Source organism: Electrona antarctica (genome assembly GCF_951216825.1).
Source record: "Electrona antarctica genome assembly, chromosome: 11".
Lineage (NCBI taxonomy): Eukaryota > Metazoa > Chordata > Actinopteri > Myctophiformes > Myctophidae > Electrona > Electrona antarctica.
In genome coordinates this window covers 30,584,606-30,599,135 of record NC_136792.1, presented here as the reverse complement: position 1 = coordinate 30,599,135, position 14,530 = coordinate 30,584,606, and the positions used below count along the sequence as shown (strand labels likewise).

Here is a 14,530-nt window from a genome sequence, read left to right as displayed (position 1 = left end):
TATTTTTGTTAACTACATTTTGTACACTCAGAATTATGGTGATCCTATAAAAAGTTTGAGAGCCAATGGTGGTGGGTTTAAGTGGTTAACGGGGGTCAGTATTGTACCTATATGGCTGACGAGTCTGAGTTCCCCTCGCTGTTCTCTGTGGGCCTCAGCCTCCTCATCGTTGTCATAATCCTCATCATCACCACCGCCATCGTCATAGCCCGAGTGCAGGGCTGCTGTGTACCGCAGGAGCTGAGGACGTCGGAACAGCAGGTCGGGCAACCGACGTACCTCAAGATCCTCATCTTCTTCCCCATCCTCTTCTTCATCATCCAGGTCACTGTATAGAGCTGAGATGCACAGACCAAGGTACTTGTAAATTCAGTGGTGGAAAGTAACTATAGTGCATTTACTCAAGTGCTGGCCTTAAGTACAGTTTTGAGGTACTTTTATTTTACTTGAGTGATGGCATTTAATATTCTACTCCAGAGGCAAACGGTGTACCTTTTACTCCACTACAATGATTTGACAGCTTTAGTTACTAGTTACTTTAGTTTGTAGATTACTATTACACAACATAATAATAATAATAATAATGGCATTTACTTATAAACAGCTCAAGGACAATATTTTTGGGGGAGTGATTACATTCTTCTGCACTGTAACTGTATCTATTTTTTACTTATTTTGTTTTATGCATGCTCCTAATATCATTTTATAATTGTGTTTCCTTTGCTTGATGTTCTGTGTCGTTGAAATCGTTCATGTCATCACAAAACTTCACTCACGGATGCAGGCGTGGCGGTCTTGATCCAGACGGAAGCCCAGCCGACAAAAACACTCATAGGTTCCCAAGGTGTTGATGCAGTAGTGTTCACAGCCTGAGCTCTCCCCAAGACACTCATCAATGTCTAACAACACAGATCATGACATATCTTTATTAATAACCACATTAACCCATTAACCAAATCTTTAAAAAATATGTTCACAAATGAGGTTGCATTTTCACTTTTTTCATACAGGTATATGACAAAGTATAATATATTGCTTCTAATGTTTGTGAATAAAACATTATTTTGACAAAATATGGCAGGGTGTGTCTATACAAGGCCCACTCTTTTATGCCTCTATAAGAAATCTCTTACAGTATAGCCATTAGCCAATAGCCAATCGCCACAGAGCTTGTAGAGCTACTACTTTAGCCAAATGTTCGCCCCCAAAATAGGGATGCTAGGGTAAGTGGTTAATAGTTGTTGATCGATTTGAAAACATATTCAATTAAGTTCCTTGCCCAGCATGCAAAGAAATATGCTGATCGGCCTACAGTAGTATGTGAGATTAGCTGCAGAGAGACACTGTACACATGCATTGGTTTGTGTGATAAAAAGTTATATGGAATATTTCATTGGACAGTTATACTGGTGATATAATAGTTACACCAACAGATCTGTAAAAGATATATAATTATAAGAATCAGTACATAAATGAGCCTTGGAAACATAATGTTCTACCATTGTAAGTGTGTCAGTGAATTAGAAATCAATTGTACAATGAGATCTTACTCTTAGACTCAAGCCCTCTTACCATCGCAGCCACAGCCATCTGGGTTGGGTCTGTGGCCGGCCTTGCAGCTACACTCGTAGCCTCCTGGATAGTTCCTACAGTAGTGGCTGCAGCATGCATCCCCTGCACTCTCACATTCATCGCTATCTGAGGATGGAAAAGAGTGGGTAGGAGCCAGCTGGCATCAATGGTAAATGGTGCATTTATATAGCGCCTTTATCCAAAGCACTTTACAATGTGCATTACTGTACATTCAGGCACACATTCACACACCGACAGCGAAGGAAACCATGTAAGGCACAAACCTGCTCATCGGGAGCAGTGTCTATTGTCACTTTGACAATAACCCAGGGGGAGCCAGGGATCGGACCAAGAACTTTCCGATTCCCAAGTGGCCACTCTAGAGTACCTCCTGAGCCACTGCCGCCCCGATATGATCATCAATAGAAGGGGAAAGAGAGGGAGAGAGAGTGTGAGAGAGAGAGAGAGAGAGAGAGAGAGAGAGAGAGAGAGAGAGAGAGAGAATCATACCCAGGAGAGGACAGAAATGATTTACCAACGCAGGTCTTCCTGTCCTTGTCCAGGTGGTAACCCTGGTTGCAGGAGCAGAGGGGTCCGTTGGTGTTGTGCTCACAGTGATGGGAGCAGCCTCCATTGTTCTTCTCACAACTGTTCACTATCTCCATCTCAATGCCTGGAGGACCCAAACCACAACCACACAAACAGGGCTGGAACTACAGTACCATTACAATTTTGCTCCAGCTCTGTCTGTTCACAGTCTCTTTTCTATTGTGTGTTTTTTTTTACACTATTATGTATTTCATGCACTTCATGAATATTGTTTGTGTTTTGTTCTGGTGGGGACTTGGAAAGTGAAAGACATATTTTGAGGGTAACGCTGATAAAGACTGTCTAGCCAAAACCTCCTCTAGTACTCCTACGCTGTCCTCTCAAGAAATTGTTTATTTAGAGTTGAGCCGCTTTTTGTTCATCTTGGCTGTCAGGCAGAATGTGTCCATGTATCGTCATATAATTCAACTCTGTGTATTTATTTATTTCATTTAAAAAAATCACACACACTAAGTGTACACACTAAAAGTAGAAAGAATTGCTGATCTACACACACACAATGCATTGCATTGTGACACGCATTTAGCCGCTGCCAATTAATACAGGGAATTTAAGGGTAACTGTTGTATAATTGCAATATTACATTCGAGGGTGTGGGCGAGTTCCTGCAGCATCGCAGGCGTGCAAAATGACGGTAAAGCACACCCTCTCATGTAATAACACTTAAATAAATACAATGGATATTGGTTATTGTGTTCCATACTGAAAAGTAATGGTTTTGCACATGGGTGGTTTCCACCCGACAGCAACAGTGTCACGGTATTTTAAAATATATTTTGAGCGTATCAGCAAAAGTCTAATCAAAAAAAGTAACATGTCTACACAGTAATCCCACTGCATTGGATCACACAAAGACAAAGACAGTGTGTACTGTACTTACGGTAGCACTGTTTGCCATCAGAACCCAGTTCAAAGCCGGGGTTACATACACAGCTGAAGGAGCCCAGCATGTTCACACAGCCATGGGAGCACCTGGCATGGTCTGCACTGCACTCATCAATGTCTACCAGGAAAACACACGCACGCACGCACGCACGCACACGCGCACACGCACACACACACACACACACACACACACACACACACACACACACACACACACACACACACACACACACACACACACAGTCACACACACACAAAGGTTCAGTTAGGGGGGTTAGTGCCAGGTCAGACTCTTGGGGGTCTAACTACGTTTCAGAGTATCGGAGGTCGGATAGTTGTCTCGCCAGTGGAGGCACTTTCGAAACAATAGCAATATAGTGATGAATGAGGCTTTTGTTTAGCGCTAGCCTACTGACACCACGGTTCAATACTGTTGAACACACCATCTATGAGGGTGGCTGTTATAAATAGTAGATGCTTACTTTTTTGCTCCTTTGTTCAAATATGGAGCACAGACAAAGATTCAACAAACAAGCTGTGTTCAATTTCCTTTTTTTGTTTATTTTTTATTCCGGAGTGTGGTTGTGATTTAAAGTGGGGCCACAGATGCCACTTAAATTATTACAATCTTTTGGATAAGACGGTTGTCTATCATGTGTGTCTATGTTTGTGCATACACACGTGTGTGTGTGTGTGTGTGTGTGTGTGTGTGTGTGTGTGTGTGTGTGTGTGTGTGTGTGTGTGTGTGTGTGTGTGTGTGTGTGTGTGCGCGCGTGCGTGCATGTCCGCGTGCATAACATAATTTGTATTCTTATTATTACAGTATATCTAAAACGTGTGTGTTTCTCTGTACCGTCACAGCTCTTGCCATCGACAGCCAGGGTGAAGCCAGGCCTGCAGCTGCACACAGCCAGGATGTCTTCTGAACGACACAGCTGGGCACAGCCTCCATTCCTCTCCTCACAGGCATCCTTCACTGGACCACACACAGACACACACACACACACACACACACACACACACACACACACACACACACACACACACACACACACACACACACACACACACACAATGAACCAAAATGTGGTCAGTAAACCCATGAAAATGAATCAGACAGGGACACGCCAACAAACAAAGCACAACATGGAGGAGAGAGACAAGAACCCAGCAGGCTAGCATTTCTAGTTTAAAACTAGAAATGCACTCTGCCGAGCTGCCAACTTGCGCTTTTCACACAAGTAGGCCATGTATGGCCTACTTGTGCGCAAGCGGAGTGCTCCATGAGATCTGAGCATTCATGGCACAATGCTGGCCCCCTATTGGCCGGGGAGGACACCAACATACATACATACCAAGCCGATACATACCCCCTATTGACCTTATACCAATTTTGAAACGTACTTTAGTTACATCATCAAGAACAGTGGTCCCTCATTGGCCGGCGGAATATACCGACATACATACCCAGCCGATCGCTGTTCTTCATGACGTAACTAAAGTACGTATGTATGTCGGTGTTGCCCACCGGCCAATGGGTATGGCCGGTGGAGGACACCAACATACATACATACCCATTGGCCGGTGGACAACACCGACATACATACCCAGCAGATCGCAGCACTTGCACGCTCTGCTTGAGCAAGTAATACTAGCTCAAATTGTTTGCGTCAGACAAAGACACTCCCTTTATAAGTCACGTGAAAATGTATATTTGATCATCAGTGAGAAGTTCCTGTCGGTAGATGAATTACATTGACAGTGTTTGCCGTCTCTCTTCAGCTGGTAAGTCTTCCGACATTCACACTTGTAGTGATCATTTCCCATGTCCACACACTTATGCTCGCATCCACCATTCTTCACCGAACAGGAGTTCACCGCTGTGTAGCACAGGACAAATAAACACAAAAGAAAAACAACTTTAGCAAGTGACAGAACCCACATCTCACAAAATAATTATGAATGAAAATGTACCCTCATAATGAATACACAAAAGAGGCACAAACGCTTACTACACAGTACACTGTGTAAAAACTCACACACGCACAATTTTGATTATCATGGCCCCCAGTTCCACCTCTAATATTCTCAGTTATATAGCGGTGTAATGCCTAATGCACAAAAGGGGACAAATAGAATTGAATTGTTGGCACCCTGGAATGGTTTTCACACCTCGAGTGGCCATGTGATTAAGGAAAGCAGTCGGGTAACGGCTGGAAACTGGAAAATGATAGTGAGCCCATTCCAGTGGTTACCCCTGATTACTTTCTAATGTGCTTTCCAGCCAAGTCATTCTCCTGTGATTTAATGATGTGCCGAATAAGGAAGTCAGCCCTGCGCCTATGGGTGCTCTAAACACAGACATGATGACACAGACCGGCCATAAAAGTGAAAGAGAGCGGCTGGGTTTTAACAATGATGACTTCAGCAGATACAATTAGGAAAACCAACCATACACCCAACCATACAGTAAACCACAGAGCTTGAACCCAACAGTCAGCAAACAGAGATATTATAGAGTGAATCATGGCGGTGCAACTGATCCAAGACAACCTTTGCTTCATCATCCGCTGATGAAATCATGGGGAAATATATTGTCGATGTCAGGCAGAAACCTTGCATCTCCATATTTCATCTTTTTCAACATTTTCGGCTAGCCACGTTATACAATTTTAAGTATATCTTTATGTTTTATAAATATTGAAACAAAGTAAACTATTAACAAGACGTGTGACTAAATAACAACTACATTGGAACTAGCACAGTTTATTTTTTTCCATTTCCTGAAAAAAACAGTTTCTGCCCAACAGCGATGATATAGTAGATTTTGAGTGGTGAGGCTGCAGGCAGATAACCTGACTCCGCCAGATGGGGCAGCAGAGAGTACACTGGGTTCCCCCCTCCTGCTCCCATCTGGGAACTCTCAGGCAGACTTGATGCCCGGCCACAAAACGGCCTGGCCAATCAGCGGCAGCTAGAGGCGGGATCAAGGCAGCACTGTGTATGCCTTGATCCCGCCTGATGGCCGGGCATCAAGTCTGACTGAGAGTTCCCAGATGGGAGCAGGAGGGGAGAACCCAGTGTACTCTCTGCTGCCCCATCTGGCGGAGTCAGGTTAGCAGGCAGAGGCTTTGGTTGACAGTTGACACAATATATGCCATGCCCACCCCTCAAGTTCTACTAGACAATGTTAAACAATATTTTATTTACCCCACCATGTACTTTATTAACACAGGATTATTGCTTTCAGGATACAAGAACAGATCAGTGATCAGTTTTAAAGTTGTTGTTTTGTTTTTGTTTTTTTGCTGTGAAATGGTTTCTGATGCTTTCAGTGTACTCTCTCATATTGGTCATATCTGCTGTGGAACCACCACATACACGGTCCCTATTTGTCAAGGTGTGAATCATGGTCAGGTATCTGCTCTGGAAACACCACATACACGGTCCCTCTTTGTCAAGGTGTGAATCATGGTCAGGTATCTGCTCTGGAAACACCACATACACGGTCCCTCTTTGTCAAGGTGTGAATCATGGTCAGGTTTCCTGTGGACTTACAGGCACCAGATGTTCTCGCCATGTGAGACAGACTTAGATAGTATTTTAAACAGACTTATAGCTTGTTACGTAGACAGCTCTAGAATTGCACTTTATGTAGTCATAGCACTTTATAGTACACATGTATAATATATTATATAGTATAGTATGTATAGTTAACATAGATACTCCACTGTTACGTTCTTAGTTTACGCATGATTCATGATAACTACTTTTTATATATGTGATGTATGCCATGCTTTTGTTATTGCTTGATGTAAGTCGCTCTGGATTAAGAGCGTCTGCTAAATGCCTAAATTGTAAATTGAGCAAATCATACGAAACTGAAATCCAGCATAACAGTAGTAAAGTCTACATTGTTGTTGTAGTGGAGGGAAAAAAAACACTTGATTGGTTAGTATTGTTGAGGAGCTGAGTATATTGAATTTACATTAGCAGAAAGCTTTTAATTAGTTAACGTAACTATTTAACGTAGTTCAATTGTGAGAAAGACGTCAAATGGCTGACAGTATACGATTGCAGAGGGCTAGCTTTGTGCAGTACAGAGGGCTAGCTCTAGATCAGTCCAGGAACATCTCTGCAAGCCTATGTGAAATGATGATCTCTGCAAGCCTATGTGAAATGATGATCTCTGCAAGCCTATGTGAAATGATGATCTCTGCAAGCCTATGTGAAATGATGATCTCTGCAAGCCTATGTGAAATGATGATCTCTGCAAGCCTATGTGAAATGATGATCTCTGCAAGCCTATGTGAAATGATGATCTCTGCAAGCCTATGTGAAATGATGATCTCTGCAAGCCTATGTGAAATGATGATCTCTGCAAGCCTATGTGAAATGATGCATTTCAACGTGTCTGGTCTGTAACAGAAGGATAGGATTTATGTTAAATAATGCCTGCACCCCCCCTTTAGCTATTACTGCATGCAAATCAGCCACGCAATTAATTTTTTTTATAAAAATTGTTTTTTATTCCCCGAATAAGAAAGAAAGAAATGGCTCTCTGGTACCAAATCTGTTTCATCTGTCATTGTTTTCTTACTTAATTACTAAGTGCAATCCTCAAATATGTTATCTATTCAACAATGTATGTGTATTGTGTATTATATTATTGTACTTTTAAAGGTACATACTAGTATCTCTCAAATGCTAACCCCAAACCTGCATATGTCTACTCTACACCATAGGATAATGCAAGGAAACAATAAATGTTTTTTTAATTTTCATTTTTTTATGATGATTATTATCATAAAAAAATATTATTTAAGATATTTTTTAGGGCTTTTTGCCTTTATTGATAGATCACAGTAGATAGACAGGAAATGGGAAGAGAGATGGGGGGAAAGCAAGGTCATCGGGATTACCAGCCTTGGTGCCTGGACCGCTAGGCCGGTCCAGGCCAACGATAAATGTTGCACTCACTTCCTACAGCACATACACAGCACTCTTTCTTCAACTTTCCTGTGAAGTTGGCAAACTCCTGCAGCATTCAAGTTGTGTGGGTGTGTGATGGGAAACACTGTCAAATGGAAACGATCACGTTTAGTGCTCACCAATGCAGGTCCGTCCATCGCTGTGCATGCGGAAGCCATGGCTGCATTCGCAGTGATGAGAGCCTGGTGTGTTGACACACGTCTGCTGACACCCTCCATTGATTTCTTCACACTCATTCACATCTAACGCACGCACGCACGCACGCACGCACGCACGCACGCACGCACGCACGCACGCACGCACGCACGCACGCACGCACGCACGCACGCACGCACGCACGCACGCACGCACGCACACACACACACACACACACACACATTAAGATTAATGTAGATCTGTGTAAAACATGTTCAACCAAAATTGTCCAAATCAACTGGCATTGCCACCCTTTGAGCTTGCACCCTAGTGCAGATAACCAACAGATAACCAGCAAGGGCGAGATCCAAAATGACCGACTGGCTAGTCGGTCGGTAACTCCCGTTCGCCCGTCGGTTCACAAATCTTAACACGACATGTAAACTTCAGCAAAAGTTTTAAAGAGAACTAAACGAAATTTACATATTTAAATATATACAAAGTCCCTTTAAAACATGAAAACACGTTTTGGCCCAATGGTGGCACTAGAGTTTAAGGCCATGGGGTCGTCAAAATGAGTAGGCTCCTACAACCTGTCAAGTAGAAAATGAGCATTCCTGTATGCAAAGTTGACATTTTGACCTGAAGGTGGCATGAGAGTAACAGTTGTGGGGTCACTCAAATGGTTATTAAGGTTCCTCCCCTGGGGAATGTGAATGTGCTCAGCAAATGTCATTAACCTCTAAAACCACTGTAGAACTGGACTTGAGTTACAACTGTACGCACTTTGGTAACTTTTTTCCATTTACACCAAGTCAAATTAGTTGTGATTAATTGTGTGAGCTTGTAGATCTGCTATTTTTGGCTAATATACACACAGACACAGACGCAGACACACACACACACACACACACACACACACACACACACACACACACACACACACACACACACACACACACACACACACACACACACACACACTAGTTCAAGAACGCACTGTTATAACATTTGAGGCTGTTGCTCAGACGTTGAATAGCATCCCAAGTAATAGAGTAGCTGTAAGTCATTGTCATCACTTTTGCCCATACCTGTCCATCCGAGCACACGATGTGTGTGTGTGTGTGTGTGTGTGTGTGTGTATGTGTGTGTGTGTGTGTGTGTTCGTACGCGTTTGGTAGGAATTGAGGGGGGGGGGGTTCTCGTGCATTCGTGGGAACAGCCCCTCCAAAATGACCTCAATACTTTTTTAATTATCATGCCACCAATAACAGGGATTGCAGGCAGGGGGGGTGGGGGGGGGGGGGGGGGGGGTTTAGTTAGTGGGACTCACCAATAGAAGAAGCCCTTTCATAGTCCCAGGAACAGATTAATATGATCAGGTTAGTTAGAGGAACCAGAAAATCATCCACAATTCCTTTAGACAGCTGACTGACTAAAATAAGGGATCTCTACAGCCCCGTGGACGTTCGCATATTCATGGAGTCATGGGTCCCAGGCTCCAGCTCTGATGTGGGGGGGGATTTAATGCATACAAGATCCTAGATGTAGGGAATGTTTGATGAGGTTAATATACTCAAAAGCAGCCTTCGTCTGAGAGGATTTCAATGGGGAACACAATGGCTGCCTTTCAATACTGGGTGAATTTGGGTCTGTGGTACTGTGTGGGGGTGGTGTTTTGGAATTATGGGTGGGGGTGGTATTTTGGCGTCTGAGGCCATGCAGTGTGAATGGTATCGTATGACACCACCTGACCCTAAACTGAGCTGCTGAACAAGCATTTAGAGTAGACCTGGACAAATTAATACTTGAAGGTATTTTGAGCCGTTTAAAAATAGCAAATATGTCTGGGGTGTCTGATCAATCTCATGGACAGACTAAAATAAATAATGCACTACATTTACATACATTTGAAACCATTTAATTATGTTTTTGTCTGCAAGTGGTCAAATGTACCTCAGTGGACCCCCAGAGGTTGAGGGAAGTGGTCTCACAATCCCCCTTTCAAGGTTAGAATATCATTCTGAGGGCCTAAAACACACTAAACCTGGACAAGGAAATTCCACTGTTCCATTTAGTTTGTCTAAGGTTCATAAAGAAAGACCACACACTCCACCATGTTCTGGTAGTCCACTAAAGGTGAACCACATCCCGTATCAGGAATCCATCCATGGTCATGGACACCTGTTCACACCTGTAACTCTGTAGAACTTCATGTCTGAGCAGATTAGCCCAAATTACTGGACAGTCACAGAAGATGCTTGTCTAAGAGATTATAGAAAACTATCCCAGTCTGTATGGTCTGCTGACTTCTTAGATCTTTTACAGCCTAGGCTAGAGATTTAAGATTCAGTGAGGCTAGACAGCGTAGCTAGAGAGAGGCTGCGATTCAGAGCAAACGTGAGACAATTAAAGCAAAGAATCATATAGTATGTATGTGTAAGCTGCTACAGTTTGAGGTCCTAAAACCCAGAAGTGAGATCACAATCAGTTCGTTCGCAATATTGATTCATGCAAAAAATAAGGGCTGTAGTTAAAAACAGAGTTTTACGGGTTGTTGTACAACATAAATTACACCCATTAATATCTTGCCTGTAAATGCTGAAGCCATAAGACTTTGCTTTGTTTTCTACTGATCTTATTAAATCCCACTATAGTAATTCCATTGTTAATCTTCTGTGGGAACCCATCAGGGACACCAGGGACAGACCCAGCCAGGCAGCCAGCCAGCCAGAGACACACAGAGCTCCGTAATGAAGTGGTCGCACCACTAAAATAAGGGAATGTACGTGGAAGTTTAACTCCTTGACGAGATTCAAACATTCAAGTTAGTTCAAATAACTTCTCCCATTCAGCACTTCACACAGGAAGCTCTAGCTGGGCAGGAAAGCCTCTAGGTATGCCAGGTTATTTACAATGCACTTAAACATACAACCTTTCTCTGTTTTTAATGTACCCATTTTAAGTAGCAGACCTATGTACAGACACATTTCTATCTTTTGCAGGCAAAAAGTGCACAATTGTAGTAAATATATTGTATTTAATTTGTTCACATCCAGATCTTCATCTTACCCTGACAAGCTCTGCCGTCCGGCCCCAGTCTGGTGCCCTCAGGACATTTGCAGTAGAAGCTGCCAATGGTGTTGCAACAGTAGCCTTCACAGCCGCCGTCATTCACCTCACATTCATTGACATCTGAAAGGAGAGGCCGGTGTTATTAATGCATGTTCAGCAAAACGCTCAGATCAGATCAAAAGTGAGGGCTGTATGCTTTCCAATCTAATTCGATTCTGCTGAAGATTCCCCTCTGTGTAACAGCCTTCTCTCTCTCTCTCTCTCTCTCTGTCTCTTTACTAAAGTAATTTTCACATCGCACATTGTAGATCCTTGCCATCTCACAACACTGTCTACGTTTGAGTCTATCATAGCCAATTAGCCAATGTACCAGTCTAGCCAAGCTAAGGTTAAAGGGAAATGTGTGACAATGGTCACATATTACACCACCCAATCCAAGAGTCAAGGGATATTTTATATCCAGGGTTGTCAAATCTAAACTAAACCCCATCAGTCAATTGCTTGTACTTAAAGTCATGACTCATTAGTCTATTGCAATCATTAATCTGCATCTAAATCTAAACAGGTATGTCAATAAAAACTCTATGCTTTCCTTCGATGTTTCTTTCTTTTTTAGTTCCTACACTAAAATGGTTTCCAGCTTGGTCCGTTGTTTACTAGTGCTCCAGCAACAGGCCTGCAGGCTCTCCTCGTCTTGTTACTATAATGAACATTGTTTAAGAATGAGCTAGTGCATCACCACCAAAGAATGTCTTTAAATGAGATGTAGTATTCTATACATTGAACAACACAAACACTACTAATATGATCAAGCTGTATGAAGAAGCTGCAATAGTTAGAGACCACAATATGTCTGTGTGTGTGTGTTTTTTTTTTTTTTTTGATCATGGAGAAACATTCATGTATGCACATTGTTGTTAGTAGTTTTATAGAGGTATCAAAGGAAAGTTGAAGCAAAATTTCAGCAGTCAAATTTAAGCAAATTGCAGCATATTGTGTGTCTCCCTTTCTAGGCTAAAGTATAATTACTTTGTAATGGCGAAGAATGGTGAAATGTGTATCTCAGACTTCATGTGGCCAGCCTGCTGTGTCTATGTCTATGACTCCAAATATGGGCAAGGTTTCAGCCCAATCCAAGCACCGTTGACTTCCATTTTATTTAATTATGAATGAATACATTTTTTGAGGGGCGCTATTCCCTAAAAAAAATTGAAGACAAAAGTGTGTAAACACAAACAAACCTATCTCAAACCCTAACCTAACCATAAACGCAAGCGCTGCTCCCGTGAGCAGCGCATGTGCGAGCGCTATAGTCCGACTGTTGTTCCCGCATGTCGGACGAATGCTCCGTCGGAATTACCATCGGATCCCATTGAAGACAAAAGTGTGTAAACACAAACATTGAAGACAAAAGTGAGGATGCAAATTATGATTGGCCGGAATGAGATGATGTATGATGACGGATGATGATAAGAGCGCCCATCAATAGAGTAGTCAATTATTTCATTTAGTCGTTATCCATTCCTCACCATGAGGATATGGTGCCTACCTTCCTACTCCTCCCGCCCAACACTCCCTGCTGCCAGGTGTACCCACTACCCTCCCAACCTGGCTTCCCTACCCCCACCACTCCCTGCTGCCAGGTGTACCCATCCCTTAGGAGTACACTACCCTCCCCGCCTGGCTTCCCTACCCCCAACACTCCCTGCTGCCAGGTGTACCCAGCCCTGAGGAGTACACTACCCTCCCCACCTGGCTTCCCTACCCCCAACACTCCCTGCTGCCAGGTGTACCCAGCCCTGAGGAGTACACTACCCTCCCCACCTGGCTTCCCTACCCCCAACACTCCCTGCTGCCAGGTGTACCCAGCCCTGAGGAGTACACTACCCTCCCCACCTGGCTTCCCTACCCCCAACACTCCCTGCTGCCAGGTGTACCCAGCCCTGAGGAGTACACTACCCTCCCCACCTGGCTTCCCTACCCCCAACACTCCCTGCTGCCAGGTGTACCCAGCCCTGAGGAGTACACTACCCTCCCCACCTGGCTTCCCTACCCCCAACACTCCCTGCTGCCAGGTGTACCCAGCCCTGAGGAGCACACTACCCTCCCCACCTGGCTTCCCTACCCCCAACACTCCCTGCTGCCAGGTGTACCCAGCCCTGAGGAGTACACTACCCTCCCCACCTGGCTTCCCTACCCCCAACACTCCCTGCTGCCAGGTGTACCCAGCCCTGAGGAGTACACTACCCTCCCCGCCTGGCTTCCCTACCCCCAACACGCTGCCAGGTGTACCCAGCCCTGAGGAGTACACTACCCTCCCCACCTGGCTTCCCTACCCCCACCACTCCCTGCTGCCAGGTGTACCCAGCCCTGAGGAGTACACTACCCTCCCCACCTGGCTTCCCTACCCCCAACACTCCCTGCTGCCAGGTGTACCCAGCCCTGAGGAGCACACTACCCTCCCCGCCTGGCTTCCCTACCCCCAACACTCCCTGCTGCCAGGTGTACCCAGCCCTGAGGAGTACACTACCCTCCCCACCTGGCTTCCCTACCCCCAACACGGGCCGATTGGATTCCACAAAGCCGGATGCACTGCGGGGGGTTAAGCCCTATACCACTGTGCCACCCGAGTGCCCCAATATAGCCTACATTTTTAAGTTTATATTTCCAAAGAATATGAAACACATGTGAAAAATGCATGGAGGTACTTATTTTCCCTGCTGGTAGCATGTGACAAAGTGAGTGAGACATTGATCATCATGGCAAAGCATTCCCACAACACATTTGGCACTGATCGGTTCCAGCAGTTTACAAGATTGGCTCCAGACAAACACACGCACGCACGCACACGCGCGCATGTACGCGTGCACGCACACGCGCACACACACACACACACACACACACACACACACACACACACACACACACACACACACACACACACACACACACACACACACACACACACACACACACAAACACACACACACACACAGTCACACACATCAACCCTCTTAGACTAGCCTTGTATGTGGCCAGACTATATCACTGAAAATCCGCCAAAGGCAGTTTTGCACCGGCAGATTTGTATGGACCCAGGCTACTATAGACAGTAAAAGGACAGTACTATCTATCTATCTATCTATCTATCTATCTATCTATCTATCTATCTATCTATCTATCTATCTATCTATCTATCTATCTATCTATCTATCTATCTATCTATCTATCTATATAAATGCGCCAAGTCTCTGTCCTACTG

General features: G+C 44.2%; 1 protein-coding gene across 1 annotated transcript in view; it reads right to left on the bottom strand.

The window, feature by feature from the left end:
- egfem1 (EGF-like and EMI domain containing 1) overlaps positions 1 to 14,530 on the bottom strand; it is a gene marked incomplete at its 5' end in the record, with an annotated part of 92,883 nt that overhangs the window by 48,995 nt on the left and 29,358 nt on the right. The window contains 9 exons of the mRNA XM_079514843.1: positions 108 to 338; positions 777 to 899; positions 1,573 to 1,698; positions 2,108 to 2,245; positions 3,062 to 3,184; positions 3,920 to 4,042; positions 4,821 to 4,946; positions 8,178 to 8,300; positions 11,266 to 11,388. Coding sequence (XP_079370969.1) covers positions 108 to 338; positions 777 to 899; positions 1,573 to 1,698; positions 2,108 to 2,245; positions 3,062 to 3,184; positions 3,920 to 4,042; positions 4,821 to 4,946; positions 8,178 to 8,300; positions 11,266 to 11,388 — 1,236 coding nt within the window. The remainder of the gene's footprint in view (positions 1 to 107; positions 339 to 776; positions 900 to 1,572; positions 1,699 to 2,107; positions 2,246 to 3,061; positions 3,185 to 3,919; positions 4,043 to 4,820; positions 4,947 to 8,177; positions 8,301 to 11,265; positions 11,389 to 14,530) is intronic.